Below are 16,235 nucleotides of genomic sequence, written 5' to 3'. Positions count from 1 at the left end.
TGTTTATAATTTAGTGAAAGAATCGACTCTTTGAACCAAAATGAGCAAATGTCCACAATTATCGTTGAATATCATCATACTAAAGTCTTTTTCAGGATTCGCTAAATTCCTATTTTTTAAAAATAAAAAAAAGTGTTTCTTTTTTATTTAAAATAGATTTTTTTTATTATTTAAGTCAGTTTTTTTTGCACACATTAATTAAGGCTCTGATAAAATATATTTATAATGCTTATTACTATTCAAAAACAATTAACTAAAGTACTTAATGTTAACTAAAATGATTAAAATAATTATTTAATTATTATAAACTAATTATAGAAAAAGTCATAATTGTTTTTATTCAATCTCAATTTCGAGAGTTTGTAAAGACATTGAATCAATATTTTATTTTAGTTAGATATCAAATAAAATAATAATTTAGTTTAGATTAAAAAAATATTTTAAAAAAAAAAGAAAAAAGATTATTCCAAAGTATTCTCAGCAAAGCAAATCTTCCTTCATTATTTATGTTCTGAAACTTCATGTTTATACTCTAAAAATATTTATACACTACTTTGTAGCTATGAGCTACTTTGTGCCAATTAGTGTCAAAAAATTCTCTGTGTTTCATTATACTAGGAACTATCGTTGGTTCTTGTAATAAAACACGAAGAACCAAAAGTTTTCTGTAGCGTTTCACTACAAAACTTATGTGTAAAGTAGTTGCAACCTTTTTTGGTTTGAAGAAACACTAAAAATATTTACAGTTTACTGTATGATATTGCAAGATTCTCGACCCTGATGAACTTTAATTTTGCAATATGTTTTAGGTAGAATTTTTAAAATTTTTTGGGTACTTAAAAGTTCTGGTTACAATTGTGAAAACAATTGCTTTTACTACCATTAGAAAAAACGTTAATTGTTGTTGTCGTCTGCCATTATGGCAGAGGGTGTGAGATTGTTCTTGTTTTAGTGGTGCCATCTATGGCCAAGAGTTCACACCCTCTTGTAGGGTGGACCCAGTCATACATCCATTCATTCATCCACAGATCGTAATTTTGACCTGAACCAGCGAACAATCAATCTCCAATTCAGTACCCCCAGAGGTTGATTTGTTATGGGAACATGGAGGACTTTGTGGCCCGACAGATTTAACATGCACTAGTAATCGTTTACTGCACGTTGATTCTTCAAGCTCCCGTTCTCACGAACGAGAGTCCAGTGCAAAGAAGTGCAAATGTTGGTAGATGTTACATAATCGAGAGTGTACTGTATTTTGAATATGCTAATATTTTACTGAGTCTAAAACTATTGCTTGATTGCAGCAATATCCCAGCTGTAGCGCAGGCACATGTAGCTCCTTTACAAGCTCCTGTTGTGTCAAAGTCATCACAGCCGAAATGGGGTGGTGCAGACATCTGCCCGCGATGTGGAAAAGCTGTCTACATGGCTGAGAAAATGATGGGTGGGGGATCGGTAATGTATTTATTTATTTTATATAATTCATATTTGCTTTCACCTTTTCATTTAATTTATATTTTACTGTAACAGGCAGGGTGCGTAGAGTTTTTAAAAAGTGCTTAAAGGTGCTTTTTTCATTGAGTGATTTTAAGAAGTGCTTAATTTTCCCTTTTTGAGAATGAAATTTTTCCTTGAAAATGTTGAATTTCGCTACGAATTATGCAAAAAGACACTGTTTACATTGTTCTATTCAACGGTTTCTCCATTAATTCAATCCCAATCTATTTCGGCGTATTGGCAGTCCGTAGCATATGAAAACGCCATTCGTTTTACATGAATCAAAATTTCTTGATTTTTGACAATTGTCAAAAACAATGCCATAAGGTTTTTTTTTATTTATTTTTATTATTATTATTATTATTTTGACATGACGTTTAAAACAAGATAAAATTGTCAGTTCTCAAAAACTTTCCAACCCTGCGTAATTATGATATATTTTTTAAAGTGCTTAAAAATATTTTTTAAGTACTTGAAACGTGCTTTTAAGTTTTGTTCTTATTTTTTGTTGAATAATTTGGCTACGCACCCTGACAGGGGTAATTGTGACACAAAGTAAAAAAAACCGAAAATTTTATGCGCAAAAGATCGATCTCGATGGTGCAAAATATCAATGCATGTTTCGTATCTAATATAATTTTTTGAACAAACATTTATAATTAAATAACCTTCCAATAAATATATATCACACCTTTATAGTCATTTCGAAAGTTCGAAACATAAATCAAGCAAAAGAAAAGAAGAATTTCTAAAAGAAGAATTGTATGTTAGTAAAAACAGCACTTCATGTTATAGTAACTAATTCAAGGAGTAAACCTAACTTCTTCAAGAGCCGCGATATTAGATTTTAAAATCACGTGAATATGAATCACGATATTGGATTTTAAAAACGCAAGAATACAAATTGCGATATAGATTTTTTTTTTGAAATCGCGTTGAATACGAATCATGATGCATAATTTTTAGGTCTCGCGAATACGAATCACATTTCGCAGTTTCTAAATCACGTATACATGCGAAAATTGATGTTTGATATTACAACTGCGTGGATACGAATCAGAAAATTGGATTTTAAAAACGCGTGAATATAAATCTTGACAATGGATTTTAAACTCGCTTGAATACGAATTGTGATATTGGTTTTAAAAAGGCGTGGATAGGAATTGCGACGACGCTTTTTAGATCGCGTGAATAGAAATTGCGATTCACGATTTTTAAGTTGCGTGAGTACGAATCGCATGGTGTAACTTTCAATTCGGGTAAATACGAAAATCGCTCTATCCCCTGAGCCGCGATGGCTCAGGGGATAGAGCGTTCGCCTTCCAATGAGTTGAACCGGGTTCGAATCCCAGTCGATACGAATTTCTCATCTGGCCTGCACCAACCACAGTGCTGACGTGAAATATCCTCAGTGGTAGACGGATCATGGGTAACAGTCCCCTTGTCGTCAGGCTAACCGTAGGAGGTTCTCGTGGTCTACCTCTCCGTGTAACGCAAATGCGCGTTAGTTCCGTCAAAAAGTCCTCCTTGAAGGCAAATGTCTCCCAATACTTGATCCAGGAGTCCTTGTCTTCTGAATTGTTTTCAAAATTACATGGCTACAGAGTTGAACATTAGTAGTCGTAAACCCGAAAATTGAGTCGGCTGTTCAACAACTGTCATAAAATATTAACTGAAAAAATACAAGATATGTTCAAAATAATGATTTGTAAGCTTTTTTAGAAATTTCATAAAAACTATCCACTCTATTCCCCTTTTTCCTGAACTTGCACATTATACTGAAAAACAGAATCCCTTAATAACTTTTGATCTACTAATCAGATTTTCACATGCTAAGATGTAATCCTGATCAAATATCCAATTAAAAAAAAAAATTTTTTTCATTTAAAAAAAATGATATTAAAGAGATTTTAGAGTCTTAAAAAAGCTTCCCACTTACACCCTTTTCACCTCCTTGTCAGTAAAAAGTAAACTTATCAAAATTCCCTTCCCCTCTTTAAGTTCTTACCTAATATTTGAATGACCTAAATCACATTTAAACTGCACCTTCAACTGAACTGGTTTTAATTTAGTTTCTTCTCTCCTTTATTAATATCGACACTGGAAATCAGAGGTTAAAAATGATTTTGTTATTTTTTGTGTGTATTGAGCTCCTCATTGTGTGTATTTTTTTTAACTTCATTTTTTGAAAAAATTCTTTAAATAAACAGGATTTTCTTAAATGACCACTTTTTATACATATTTTTATATCATCCTTGAAAAGAAATAAAGAATTATTAGGGTTGACACATTAATGTTTAAATTATAAAAGAAGAGTATCAGTTGCTGACCAATCGTTATCAAAGCAATTTAATCAGATGAGTAATTAATATATTCCATAATTACTTTATTTAAAGTTGGGCTGAGAGTTTTATGGATTTGTTTTATTTTCTGCACATTTGTAATTAATATGCATTTAGAAAAGCATTAGTTGTTTTGGCAAATTGATATTTACTAACTCTTACATTTATTATATTATTTTTTTAAAATCATAAGGAAAGTAAAATTAATGTATAACTAAATGATTTGAAGTATAAATTTTTTAATTTATGTCGATATAATGTCTATTTTCTAATTATTTAGTTTTTGAAAGCATCAATCGCTGTATCTTTCTAAAAAATATATTTTTCCTTTTTTTTTTTCTTTTGACTCCTAAAATAGATATTTATCGTGACGTTTTTACATATCCTCACTCATGTAAAAGTAGTCAGCCATAATTTTCCAAGTTTTAAGAACCAGAACAAATGCTTTTGGTTTTTGATAAGTTAATATTTTTAATTCTGGACATTTATTTTTTGATAAGTTAACAATTATTCTGTACTATGGGACAGTGTAGAAAGTATCTTGTATATACTTATGTATATAAAAAATGCTTTCTATATTGTCTTGTGCAATTTTGCATTTCATCATATAAACCATTTTTGTAGGCCTGGCATAAGACGACATGCTTCAATTGCAAGGAGTGCCACAAGAGATTAGAATCGATGACATTATGTGAGAGAGAAGGAGAGATATACTGCAAAAGTATGTATTGTTTAATAAATCTGAATTATAAATAAGGAAATTTGAACATTATCATTCATTTTTATTATTTAATTTAGTCATCTTCTGCTTATTTAATTGCAGTAGTTATTTAATTAGAAAACTAGTTAGCACCAGTCACTAACTTAAACTATTAATGAAAGTCTCTAACATTCTAACATTTTGTAATTATAAAATAGAAAAGATCATTTGGATTTGCTTGTAGAGTAAAAGATTTTTTATAATGCCAACTTTGAAATGCAAGAATGCTTTGAAATTCTTTTCATTTAATAAAATTTAATATTTTATAGTTCATTTAACATGCCTTTACATTTCCCTACTAAACATAGCAGTAATAATAGTCTACAACATACCAATCATAAACTGTTTTAAAATAATTTTTATTATTTATAAGGAAACAAATTAAAGTTTTCTGGATCATTAGAACTAATAACAAACAAATGAATTAATGTTCATTAGTTTTATTTTTGAAATTATCACCTTTTAACAAATGATTTTAAAAGTCAAGGCTGTTCTACAAAAGCTACGTCGTAATACGAAATTATGTTTTTTTTTGCGAACAATATGGTATTTTTATAACTGCTGTGAGTTTGCACCTGTTACTCATGACTGTTTGGTCAAGTTTAGCCTATCTAAAGCCAACGCTGTCTATGTTTACTTTGAAAATGACGCAAAACGTCAGAATGGAGAAAAGCCACAGTTGAATGAAGTGAAAAGTGTTTGTGATCTAATTTTTTTAGTATTTAGAAACTTACTCCAATGCTGTATTACCTCTGCTCATAAAATTTTGCAGAAACTGAGAATTAGGCAGTGATTTTGATAATTTTCACCTGGGTTGGAAAATGTCGCCAAATTGATGATTTTTAAAAAAGTTAAATAACTTTTAAAATACATAAGTTATTTGTCTGTTCTAAAGCCCAGATAATTCTTCACGGCAAGATTATATAGTTTAAAATCATCTCATTGCTTCAAGTGTAAGTCACTTAAACTGTGGCTTTTTTATTTTCCTTTGCGACAGAGCTTATCTACTATTTTCAGTGTTTACACTTGAAAAAGTTTATGTGGTTTAGGGTTTACAAAGTTGTGTTAGATATATCTTTAACTGTATTAAGAGAATCTCAATTGATTTGACTTCTTTTCAATAATCAATAAAATAGGTTATATGTATTCATTCCAACCAATTGAAAGTGTCTTGAAAAATCTTGTATGTCAAAACTAATAAGTACTCTTAGAAGAGCTTTTAAGAATATCATTATTGGTATTCATGCATATTCTATATGAAATGTCAATGGAACAAGTTTAAGCAAGGATTCTCTTTTGAATAATAATAATTTTGAAAATCAAAGTATAATAATTCGACTGTGTGTTATTAATAAAATATATTTAAAAATATGCTTGTTATGATATATAAAAAAGAGGGCATTTCGGGCAATTCAAAATTATTGTTAGTCAAAAGTATTTTAACCTTAAACTTTTTTAGTCTTCTATTATTCGCTATTGCAACACTCGAATACACCATCTGAGGAGAAGATCGGTTCCATGTCTTAACCCTCTCTTTCTCTTCTTAGTTTTATAGGAATGTAATATGATATTTTCCCGTTTTCTAATACATTTTGTATTTAACTGTCAAAAATGTTCTTTGAAATTTCCATGGCGCTTTCTTTTAGAACTGTTCAATGAAGTTTTCAATTCCATATAGTTTCCCTAACTTCCATAGTTAAGCCTATCTAAAGTTTACCCTAACCATTATTTAATGTATCTTCCATATAGCTTTCTTTATAGTTCACTTGTAGCCCATTTCGATTACCAATAGGCGCAAATTTAGTATAGAATCTGATTGCGCCATTTTTAAAAGCTGTTATTATGAAATTGCAAAATGGGAAAAAAAGATTTAAAAAAAAATTTAAGAATGGCTACAGTGGAATGGAATTCTTTTTCTATATGGTTACAAAAAAGACAAAGAGAGTGCATGTATAAGGTTCAAAGGGCATTCAGGGCGGACTGCCCTTCTAAAAACGCTTAGGGAGAACACTGTAACTTACTAGGAATCTTTTCAGCAAAAGATTGAGAAACAAGAATTCACAATAAAATATTTTTATGAAAATAACTTAATTGTTTTATAATATATTACTGCTTATTATTAATGTTACGTAAATTACATAATTGTATAATTATTTACTGCTTATGAAAAAATGAAGCAAGTTCAAATAATTTATTATTTTGAATTTTTATAAATACCTTAAACCATGAATTTGTATTAACATTTAGATTTCATTTTAGTAATTTTTTAGCGTGTTATATAAAATAAAATTGTTACTGGAATTTATCTGATTTTTGAGACAAACTTGAATAATATATACTATTTTGTAATGTTTTAATAAGCACTATACAAATTGCATATGGTGAAACGGTATTGAGATTTCATTTTAATACTTTGTTTATATACTATGTAATATAAAACTAGTATTATTTTTTTAAAAATTCATATGCTATCAAGTAAACAAAATTTATGTATTATTTTACTTAAAATCATATAAATAAAGAAAAAATAAGAAAATGAAAGTTAGCAGAGCAGTTATTATAGAAAAATACTTTAAAAAACATAACGGTGGCGTTCCTTTATAAAATCTAAATATATAAATAATGTAATCATTAATTTTAAAAACTAGCCAAATGACTCTTGAAAAAATAGCGAATGGTCATTTTTAATGGTAAAGGTTTGCTGAAATAATCATTTGAATTACATTATCATTTAATATGTTTTAAAATAACTTTCATTTGCAGTATTGTACTTTGTTATCCTAATCATCAAAGTTTAAGAATCAACTTTCTGATTCTTCATTTGAATGTGCTTTAACATTATTATAACATGTTTTTATTATTAACATAGCATGTTTTTATTATTATTAAAACATGTTGGAGCTGCCTTAGTGACTTCAAGGCAATTCCATAATACAAAGGTCAACATAACGAAACAATAAACATTTAATGCTATTCCTCTATTAACCAATTTTTTTATTAACTACTTTAGATTAAAAAAAATAAAATTGTAGTTTTTAAATATTTTATAATAATATTAATAAAAAAAAATGTTTATTAAAATGTTAATATAGTTTTTATTTGTAGCATAGTCACTAGAACTTTTTCTGTATTAGCCACTTTTTCTATGTCATTTTATGAGTACTTTCAATGTTTCCTGTTAATGTGAAGAATCTTTTAAATAAATTTTAAAAAAAATAATCCCTTTTCTGTTTAAAAAAGGAGTATTTTAAAATAAAAATATAATGTTTTACTCCATGTCTTTTTTTATGCAACGTCAGTTATATTTTATCTTTATATTCTAAGTAAATCATTTATAATTTTCTTTCCTTTTTCTTATATGCATAGCTTTATATACAGCTTTTTCTAATAATATAAGGATATTGAAAAATATCTCATACAACTTTTAAAAAAAAATTAATAAATAGTCATGAATAAGAAAACCTATCAAAATGTAATGTCAATCACCATGGAATTACCCCTCTACTTCCTTAAACCTTATATTTTCATAATTATGGATTTCACCACCCTTATTCCCTCAGATGTGGTGGCTTCTGTTTTGCTAAAATTTTTGTTAGCAATACAACATTTTTTGTATTTATTGTTTTGTTATTTTTATATATTTATTGTTTTATTATATTGTCAAACTTGAATAGTTATCAGTTTTGTAATGCATAGACCTTTGTTTGGCGCATTATATGGGCTTAAAGCGATTATAAACTACTTCAAATTTAGTTTTTGTAATGAAATCATTTTATATGTACAGTGAAAATTTCATCTGATGAATGTGGCACATAATGAAAAGTCTGCCATTGCAAAAGATTTCCAAGTCACTTTAAATTGCTATATAAACTATACAAAAAGTGTATGAGTTAAATATTAAAAGTTTTCTGCTATTACAACAAAAAATTTTGTTGGGAATACACTTTTATGTTATTTGAATAAGCATTATATGAACTTGGTTTAAATAGAAAGATTTTATTTATTTCTGACATTAATACCAAAAAGCTATAAACATTATTTCCCTCTTACAGTTTGAAGGTCTTATTTTTATTAAATAATGTGTCGGTGACCATCAGGTAAATTACATTCTTTATGACAAAAAGAAAGTACTTTTACTATGTTTAAAAAATATTGCATTTCATTTCCCCTTTTGTTCATCTCCTTATTCCTTTCTTAACAACTTATTGTTAAGATCAGCATTCCTATTATCAATGATAACTTTATTTCAATTTCTTCTTTTAAAAGCTTGCTATGATTTGAAAAATTTGTTGTTTGAACATTCCTGTCTGAGACGTATTGTAAGTCGAAATAGTGGTACAAAATAAAAATAAAAAACGAGGTTAATGCAGTGAAACATCTCAGGAGTCAATACTCTTTATTCCACAATAAAATAGTCATTAATGGAGGTTGGTCATTCTTTGGTGTTACCCCCATTGACTTTAAAATGTTATCGAAGGTACATGATTTTTTGAAAGTGATTTTAATTTGACTCGGTGTAATTTTCTTGATGCTTGAAAGCCAGTTGTGTTGGATCAATGAATAAAATTTACCATCAATAAAAATGACTCCTACAGATAAAGTTATGTGTAAAAACAAATTTACCAATTGTGAGTGATAGAACTGTTTTAATTTAATAAACAATTATTTATTTGTTTAAGTGTGCATTTAATTTTAAATCATAAAAAATAGTTTGTTTTAAAAAACAAGAAGAGGTTTGTTTGAGATGCTAAGTTTTTTTCTGAAATAACTTTTTTTATTGAATTTAAGTTTCAACTCGCACTGCAGCATGAGATTTTTTTAATCTCCTTTAGAGATCGCCAAAAAGAGCTCTTTAAATAAGATCCACTCACAAATATCTTGAACACTTTTGAGTCTAATTATTTTTAAAAAAAATATTTTTTTGTGTTTTCCTTATGTGACCTTTTCCGCATTTTCGTGTTCCGCGGAGGTTTGCTGTTACTGGTAGGGAGAGGTTTTGATGGTCTCTCCTTAATGTTTTCTTCAGCATAAAGTTTATGGAAAAAGTTCAGTGCCTCCCAAAAGTGATCTTAAATAGAGAAGGTCGCTACGCAGAGGTGATCTTTCTTGGAGGTTTCCCTGTATATCAATTAAATTTTTCGTTTTATTATTGCCATTTGAACACTAAATATGAGCACTTACTTATAACGGCAATCTCCCTATAGCAACAATTTTTGTCTTTTATTATGAATTGCTGTTATAACAGACTTTAACTGTATTTTCTAATGAATATATATGATTTTTTTTTAAATTTCCAGCCTGCTACGGGAAAATGTATGGACCCAAAGGCTATGGATATGGCAGTGGAGCTGGCACTCTCCAAATGTCTTAATTGAGATGCACAAGAACTTTTATCTTTTTTTTCCCAGTCCCTTATAGCATCTATTCATGACACATTTCCAAGAAGAAACAAAAGAGCTGATTTAAGGCAGCTGCACTAAAAGCGGTTTGCTTTGATTTTAAAAAGACTAATTTTGTAAATTGCCTAATATCTTGTCATTTTTCAAACTATACGTTATTCATTGTTTGTTTGTATACATTGTGCTTTTTTGTGTTGCATTTATGTTGCATTATTTTGTTTATATCTTAGCACAACTTTAAATCAAAATTTAATAGTTAGCATCAGTAGATTTTGCTTTTAACTAATAATGTTTTTATTTATTTTCACTTTATTAGTAATAATATAAATATATTTTAATCTACTAGAATAATTAGTACTGTTAATATCAATTGTTATAATAACTGTAGAAGATCTTTATAAAGCAAATCTTGAGAAACAGGCTTTGTGTTCTATAGAATTTTAAGTTATATCGATCATTTCACATATCATTAAGCTTACCTTATCTGTTAAATGCACAATATATATATCTGGAGCTAATTGATAATTAAATACTTTAAAATAATAATTAGATGGAAGTTAAATTAAAACATGAAAATACTTTTAAGTGTCTCTTATTTAAAGGAAAATAACTGAAATTATCGAAAATATTAAAATTAACAAAAACAAGAATCATAAGCTTTAGTTTTTTTTTTTTTTTTTTTTGAGTGTTTAGCCACCTTAGCAATTAATTTTCTGTGAATAATGAATGACTTTCGCTTAATTACAGAAATTTCTCTAATGCAATAGGCAACTAATGAGGGTTGAACCCTCTGAACTTTTTCGCTTTCTCTGTAAACATTTGACTTAACTGTAGTTATTGTTCGTAGTAGGAAAAAGGTTCCACAGATTAAAGAGGAACAAGCAAGTATTTGTTTAGATTTTGAACGAATTTGTAGCAAATATTTATGTTTTTCCTGTAAATTCAGGGTTGCCACAGACGACTAAAATGCAACTATTTTTGGCATGAGGCGACTATGGCAATTTTTTTGCCTGAAAAGGCTAAAAAAGCATCTATTTTCAGGAAAAGGAGACTATTAGGAGACTTTTCAGAACTCTTAGCAATGTTTTTTTTAAAGCATAAATTGGATGGAAAATCGGCACCCCACAATATAGTTTCTGAACACATTGAACTTTTTTTTTCTCAAAAAATAAAAAATTGTGAAAATTTTGAATTGCAAATTTGAGTCTTCACTTTTTAATTCGTTCAATCTACACAGACTCCATTGTAAGTCTATTTCATTTTTCGATCGTCTTTTCAATGATTATTGCTACGAAATTCCGCATGATTTTTTAAAAAAATAAAAAATTTATACGATATTACGATGCCTGAATTTTGAATTTGAGTGATCACTTTATGTATATAAACATTTACGTTTATATAAAAATTATCATATTTGCCACCTGAATGATCATGGTATATGACAATTAAGTCATTAGCAAAATTTTAGTCATATTTTTGATGAATTTTTGTTTTTAGTTAGGCAACTATTTCCTAGTTTTTTGCTGCTATTTTCATGTTTTTGGCAACTATTTTGTTCATTTTTTTCTGTGGCAACCCTGTAAACTTGGTTACCAGCTAACTTCACTACATCACAAAATGAAAAAAGACTAGTTGTTAATTTTCATTGTTTACGCCGGCAAAAATAGTATGGTTTATAGCGAGTTATAGTTTCTAGAATGGCTTTATGTAGATCTTCTATTGTTTGTAGCTCAACTAATATTGTATGAAAAAGTTGCACTTTGTTAAATTTGATCTAGTGTAGTAATAGTTTAGGAACTAAATTAATATTGGAAATTTTAACTGTATGTTGCCTATGATCAACTTTTTTCCTACAAATTCAATTTACTGCTAGAAAATGTTGCCAAAACAATCTGTTTACATGTTGTTGTTAATAGCTTCAAATTTTAAATAATGATGCCAAACAATGTTTAATAATTAAATTTTTATTTTGTGTTTTGACATAAATTGCTTGTATGACTGATTAAAACAAAACTAATTTAAATTTCAGTGTTGACAATGTTCAAGAATTGTTTGGTACTGGGTAGTTATAAATTAGTGAACTTGGAGCTCTGATATTTCAAACATTCCACAAAGATTTAAAAAATTTCATTGATCAGATAAAATAGTAACGAAATCAGTATTTTTTTTGGAGTAAGTAAAGTCTCCATATTTTTCGTTCATGTTATATTCTCCATATTTTATCATTATTCGGCTATCAACTCTAAACTGAAAATTAATCTTGTACGAATCTAATTTACAACAAATGATCTGTAATTAAATTCTCAAGATTTTGATAACATTTTATTTAGCTCTAAATAGCCATACTTCTTGTTCAAGGAAAAAAGTATTTCAAAATAATACTGAGAATTGGAAATATATTTTTTTAATGGTGTTGTAAATGCTTTGGCTGTTTATTTCCGCAAAATAAGCAAATTTATCATAGTACATATTCAGAATTGACTTTTTTGAAATTTCTGTCTGATTAGCTTAATTTTTCAATCCAACAGAATATTTACAAAGATTTTCTGTAGAGGATGATTTTTTTCTTTTCTTTTTTTTTTTTTTTTGAAGAGGGAACTTTCAAAGAGTATACTTTGAATAAGAGAATTTGTTTTTGCATGATTATGAAACATAAATTTTAATTGTACTTTTCAAAAAATTGTTGAATGGTCATAGTTTTTTAGTGAGCATTTTGGCATTATTTATATCAATAAAAATATTTACTAGCAGAGTTCTGCAATATTTCCTGAAATAATCAATATTTTTTGAAATGCTACTACAGTAATATTCTAAAATATATTCTTATAATGTATTCTGATACTGCAAACATCAATATCAATAATAGCATGATTGTTATAAGCAACAGTAACTGTCAAATACCATAATATCTTAATCGTTATCAACAAGATAATTGTCAAATTCAATAATGAAGTGATCATTATCATCGACCTTTATTGCTATGGTGAATGTCGATTCTAACTTTTTTTAATATCTATTGTTATATATTTAAAATTTCTCATTGAGTGTTTTAAATAATTAGTGATAAAAATGTTTAAACTTTTTAATTCCATTCAGTTGTAAAAAGTGTGCCTATTGTTAAAATAATTTAACTCAGCAGAGCTGAAATGTTTATATTTTCGAATAATCTATCATAATATTGAAATTGTGATGTCACTTAGCACTAGTTATAACTAATTTGAACAGCATACAACATTTTGAATTGTAATCATTTTTCACAACCATCTACATTTCCTTTGCTTTTAATTACTTTTACCCACTAGTAATTATATCAACGAAAATATTTTTGAGATTTAATAAATAGAAGGTGCAGCAAAAAAACTGGGACAAAGAATTTTTAATATAACTTTATTAAAAATTAATTAATTAATAAATAAAAAAAATTTAATTATGCATATTATTAGTTAATTTGATTAATTAAAATTATAATTATTGTAAGTTATGACAAATATTAATAAGAGTATACCTTTACTAAAAAATTTTTTTCATTGGTTGCAAACTGGTTGCCTTTCGCAGCAATGCAGGGACACAAACGTTTATTTGAATTTTTACCTCTGAGGCACAAATGTAATTTGATTGTGAATTACAAGTAAAAAATGATGCAATCCATGGCATATGGATTACATCTTACTTTGCGTGTAATTTATGGATTTTGCGTGGCATAAAAAAAAAAACGATATGTAAAAACTAAGAGATATATGTAAAACATTTTATAATTTATTGAACATATGAATTAAAAAGAAACTAGTAATTTCCATTCTAACATTCTGTGATGAAATGACTTTGTCCGAGTTTTTTTGCCACACTGTGTAAAGTTTGTTAGTTTTGAAGATAATATTTTTTCTTGAGAAAAAAATGTAATTCTCAAGATAACAAAAATAATCACAGATTCATGCATCTCTGTTTCATTTTTTTTTTAAAATTAAAATCTTAGTCAAAGTGATAATATAACACCAAAAAAAGAAAAAGAGTAGAAATTTTTTTATTTATGACTACGGTACCAGAACGATATGAAAATTATAATTTGTAGTTTGATTGTAACATTAAATAATGATGGTACAGTACAAAAGATTTCCACAAAATATCATTTCTACCTCTCTGTACGAAATATGAATTCCATTTTTACTGAATTTCGGAAACTTTTTTAATTTGCTTTTAGAATTTTTTATTTATTTATCTACCTTCTAAGAGAGTTTTAACTGGCATATGAACCTGTGTTCGACTGTTTAAAGATATCTCTCTCAGAATTTCATTTGAAAAAGAAAGTTGTTTTGCAGAAAAAGTTGCAGGACTAATTGCAAGAGTATTCCTTTAAGGCTTTCGGAGGGTTAAGTTATAAATTCCATTTTTTCTTATTAAAAAACTTATTCATTCCTTCAAGTATTTACCTTTTGTGGTTCTATTTTGTTGGCATTCAATAGGAATTGATGTTTGAAAGCTCCCTCATGAAGTGTTAAAATGTTCAATAAATACTTATAGAAACAGCATATGCATAAAATATGTTTTTGTTTTTTTTTTCATTTGCGTCTAATGAATTTTATTAACAATTTTAGCTTGTCTACAATCATATTATCTAATTGACAATTGTATAGTGTTTCAATGCATAGAAAGTTAATTTTCTTCCAATATTTTAGAGCATAAGTATAAAAATAGCTATAAAAAAATCATTATAATCACTGTATAAAGAGTCTTATAAATTATAAAATCTTTAAACATCTGCTTATGCATTTGTAAAAGGTGATTTGTATCGACCATCCTTAATATATATTTTTAGAATCCTTTTGGAAAAAAAAGCTCAGAAAGGATATACTAGAATTATAAATTAATATATTGAATTAAAAAAAATGTGAAAAGGATGTTTAAATCTAACAAATCAATACTGAGCATGACTGCTAGGAACATCTTCAAATTTTTTTTATTTGTCTCGGTGAAAGAGTTTTGAAAAACACTGTTAATAGGCAGGTATGTGTGTTCATTTATTTATACGTATATTTACTTATTTTCCATTTTATTAATTTTCTGTAAGGAAACCCTCTTTATTTGAAACAAAATATTTTTTATCTAAGAAATTTTATTTTTATTATTCCAATTTTTGTGGACCAAGCATTTTTATTCTGTTTATTTCTTAATATTATCATATGTTTATTTTTTTTCTATTTCATTTTCAGTGTTTTATGTGTAAATAGATGTGTTACATTTTAGATTGTTGATTATATTATGCTTTTCAAAATATTTTCTTTTTTAATTTAAACTTTGATTTTATTATGAATTTTTTTTATTTTAATCATTTATTCTACCTCAATTTTTATAAAACTTGTTTATGTCTATGGTTGTGTGATAAGTTTTAAACATGACAACGGAAATATTGTGTTTTTTTTTTATTATTATTATTTATAGGGTTAAGTTAAATTTTATAACCTGAATCAAGTAGTGTCCATACGTGAAGAAGGCTATGTTTATAAAGATTTTTTTTTCAATTACTGAAATTTGATTTGCTGTAATAACTATATTTCAGTTAAATAAGTTTTGAATCGTAAACTGACATTTTTTTGATGATTTACCTAAAGATTGTTAATGAAAAAGTTTTACAAAATATAAACCTATTTTCTGTCATTTGCTTTTTTTTTTTGTTGTTAAATTTCATTATTTCTGCTTATTTTTCTTTGAAATTAATTGTAAATTCGAAGATTTAAAAATGCTGTTGTAAACTTTTATTTCATTATTTGTGCAATAATTTATTACCTTGTCACAAGTCATTTGTTGCACAAAGACTGATTTATAACTATCCACTTTGTTTTAATATACTATAGAAGCAGTTAAACTTTGTACCCCAATATTATAGTAATTTTGTTGAACTATCTACCTTTGTATTAACTCAACAAGGAATTATGTAGCGTCATCTTGGAAATAATGTATGTAATTTAAATTGATAGTTATATTTTGAGAAAATGTTATATCGAGCTAAAATAACTACCCTTTTGTAGTGTGTGAAATTTATAACCTTTAAAAAATTACTGTATTTTAGTAATAAAATGCAGATCTGAACTTGTGTCCTCTTTATCGGAGTATACAACACAATTAAATACTATTTTATTTTCAGTACGCATTATACGTAATGAGAATTCACATGAGGAGCAGTACCAACTGCTGCTTAAATATGGCTTTATAGTCACACATTGGTGTATCCAGGGGGGGGGG

The 16,235-nt window shown here is 27.3% G+C and overlaps 1 protein-coding gene across 1 annotated transcript in view; it reads left to right on the top strand.

The window, feature by feature from the left end:
• Window positions 1-16,082, top strand: part of LOC107451737 (cysteine and glycine-rich protein 1) — a 58,577-nt gene extending 42,495 nt beyond the window's left edge. The window contains exons 4-6 of the mRNA XM_071179017.1: window positions 1,305-1,455; window positions 4,464-4,560; window positions 9,897-16,082. Of these exons, the coding sequence (XP_071035118.1) occupies window positions 1,305-1,455; window positions 4,464-4,560; window positions 9,897-9,970 (322 nt within the window). The 3' untranslated portion in view covers window positions 9,971-16,082. The remainder of the gene's footprint in view (window positions 1-1,304; window positions 1,456-4,463; window positions 4,561-9,896) is intronic.
• Window positions 16,083-16,235: the final 153 nt, after the last annotated feature.

Source organism: Parasteatoda tepidariorum, chromosome 3 (assembly GCF_043381705.1).
Source record: "Parasteatoda tepidariorum isolate YZ-2023 chromosome 3, CAS_Ptep_4.0, whole genome shotgun sequence".
Taxonomy (NCBI): domain Eukaryota; kingdom Metazoa; phylum Arthropoda; class Arachnida; order Araneae; family Theridiidae; genus Parasteatoda; species Parasteatoda tepidariorum.
Note: the sequence above shows the minus strand (reverse complement) of the source record. Positions and strands in the feature narration are given on the sequence as shown.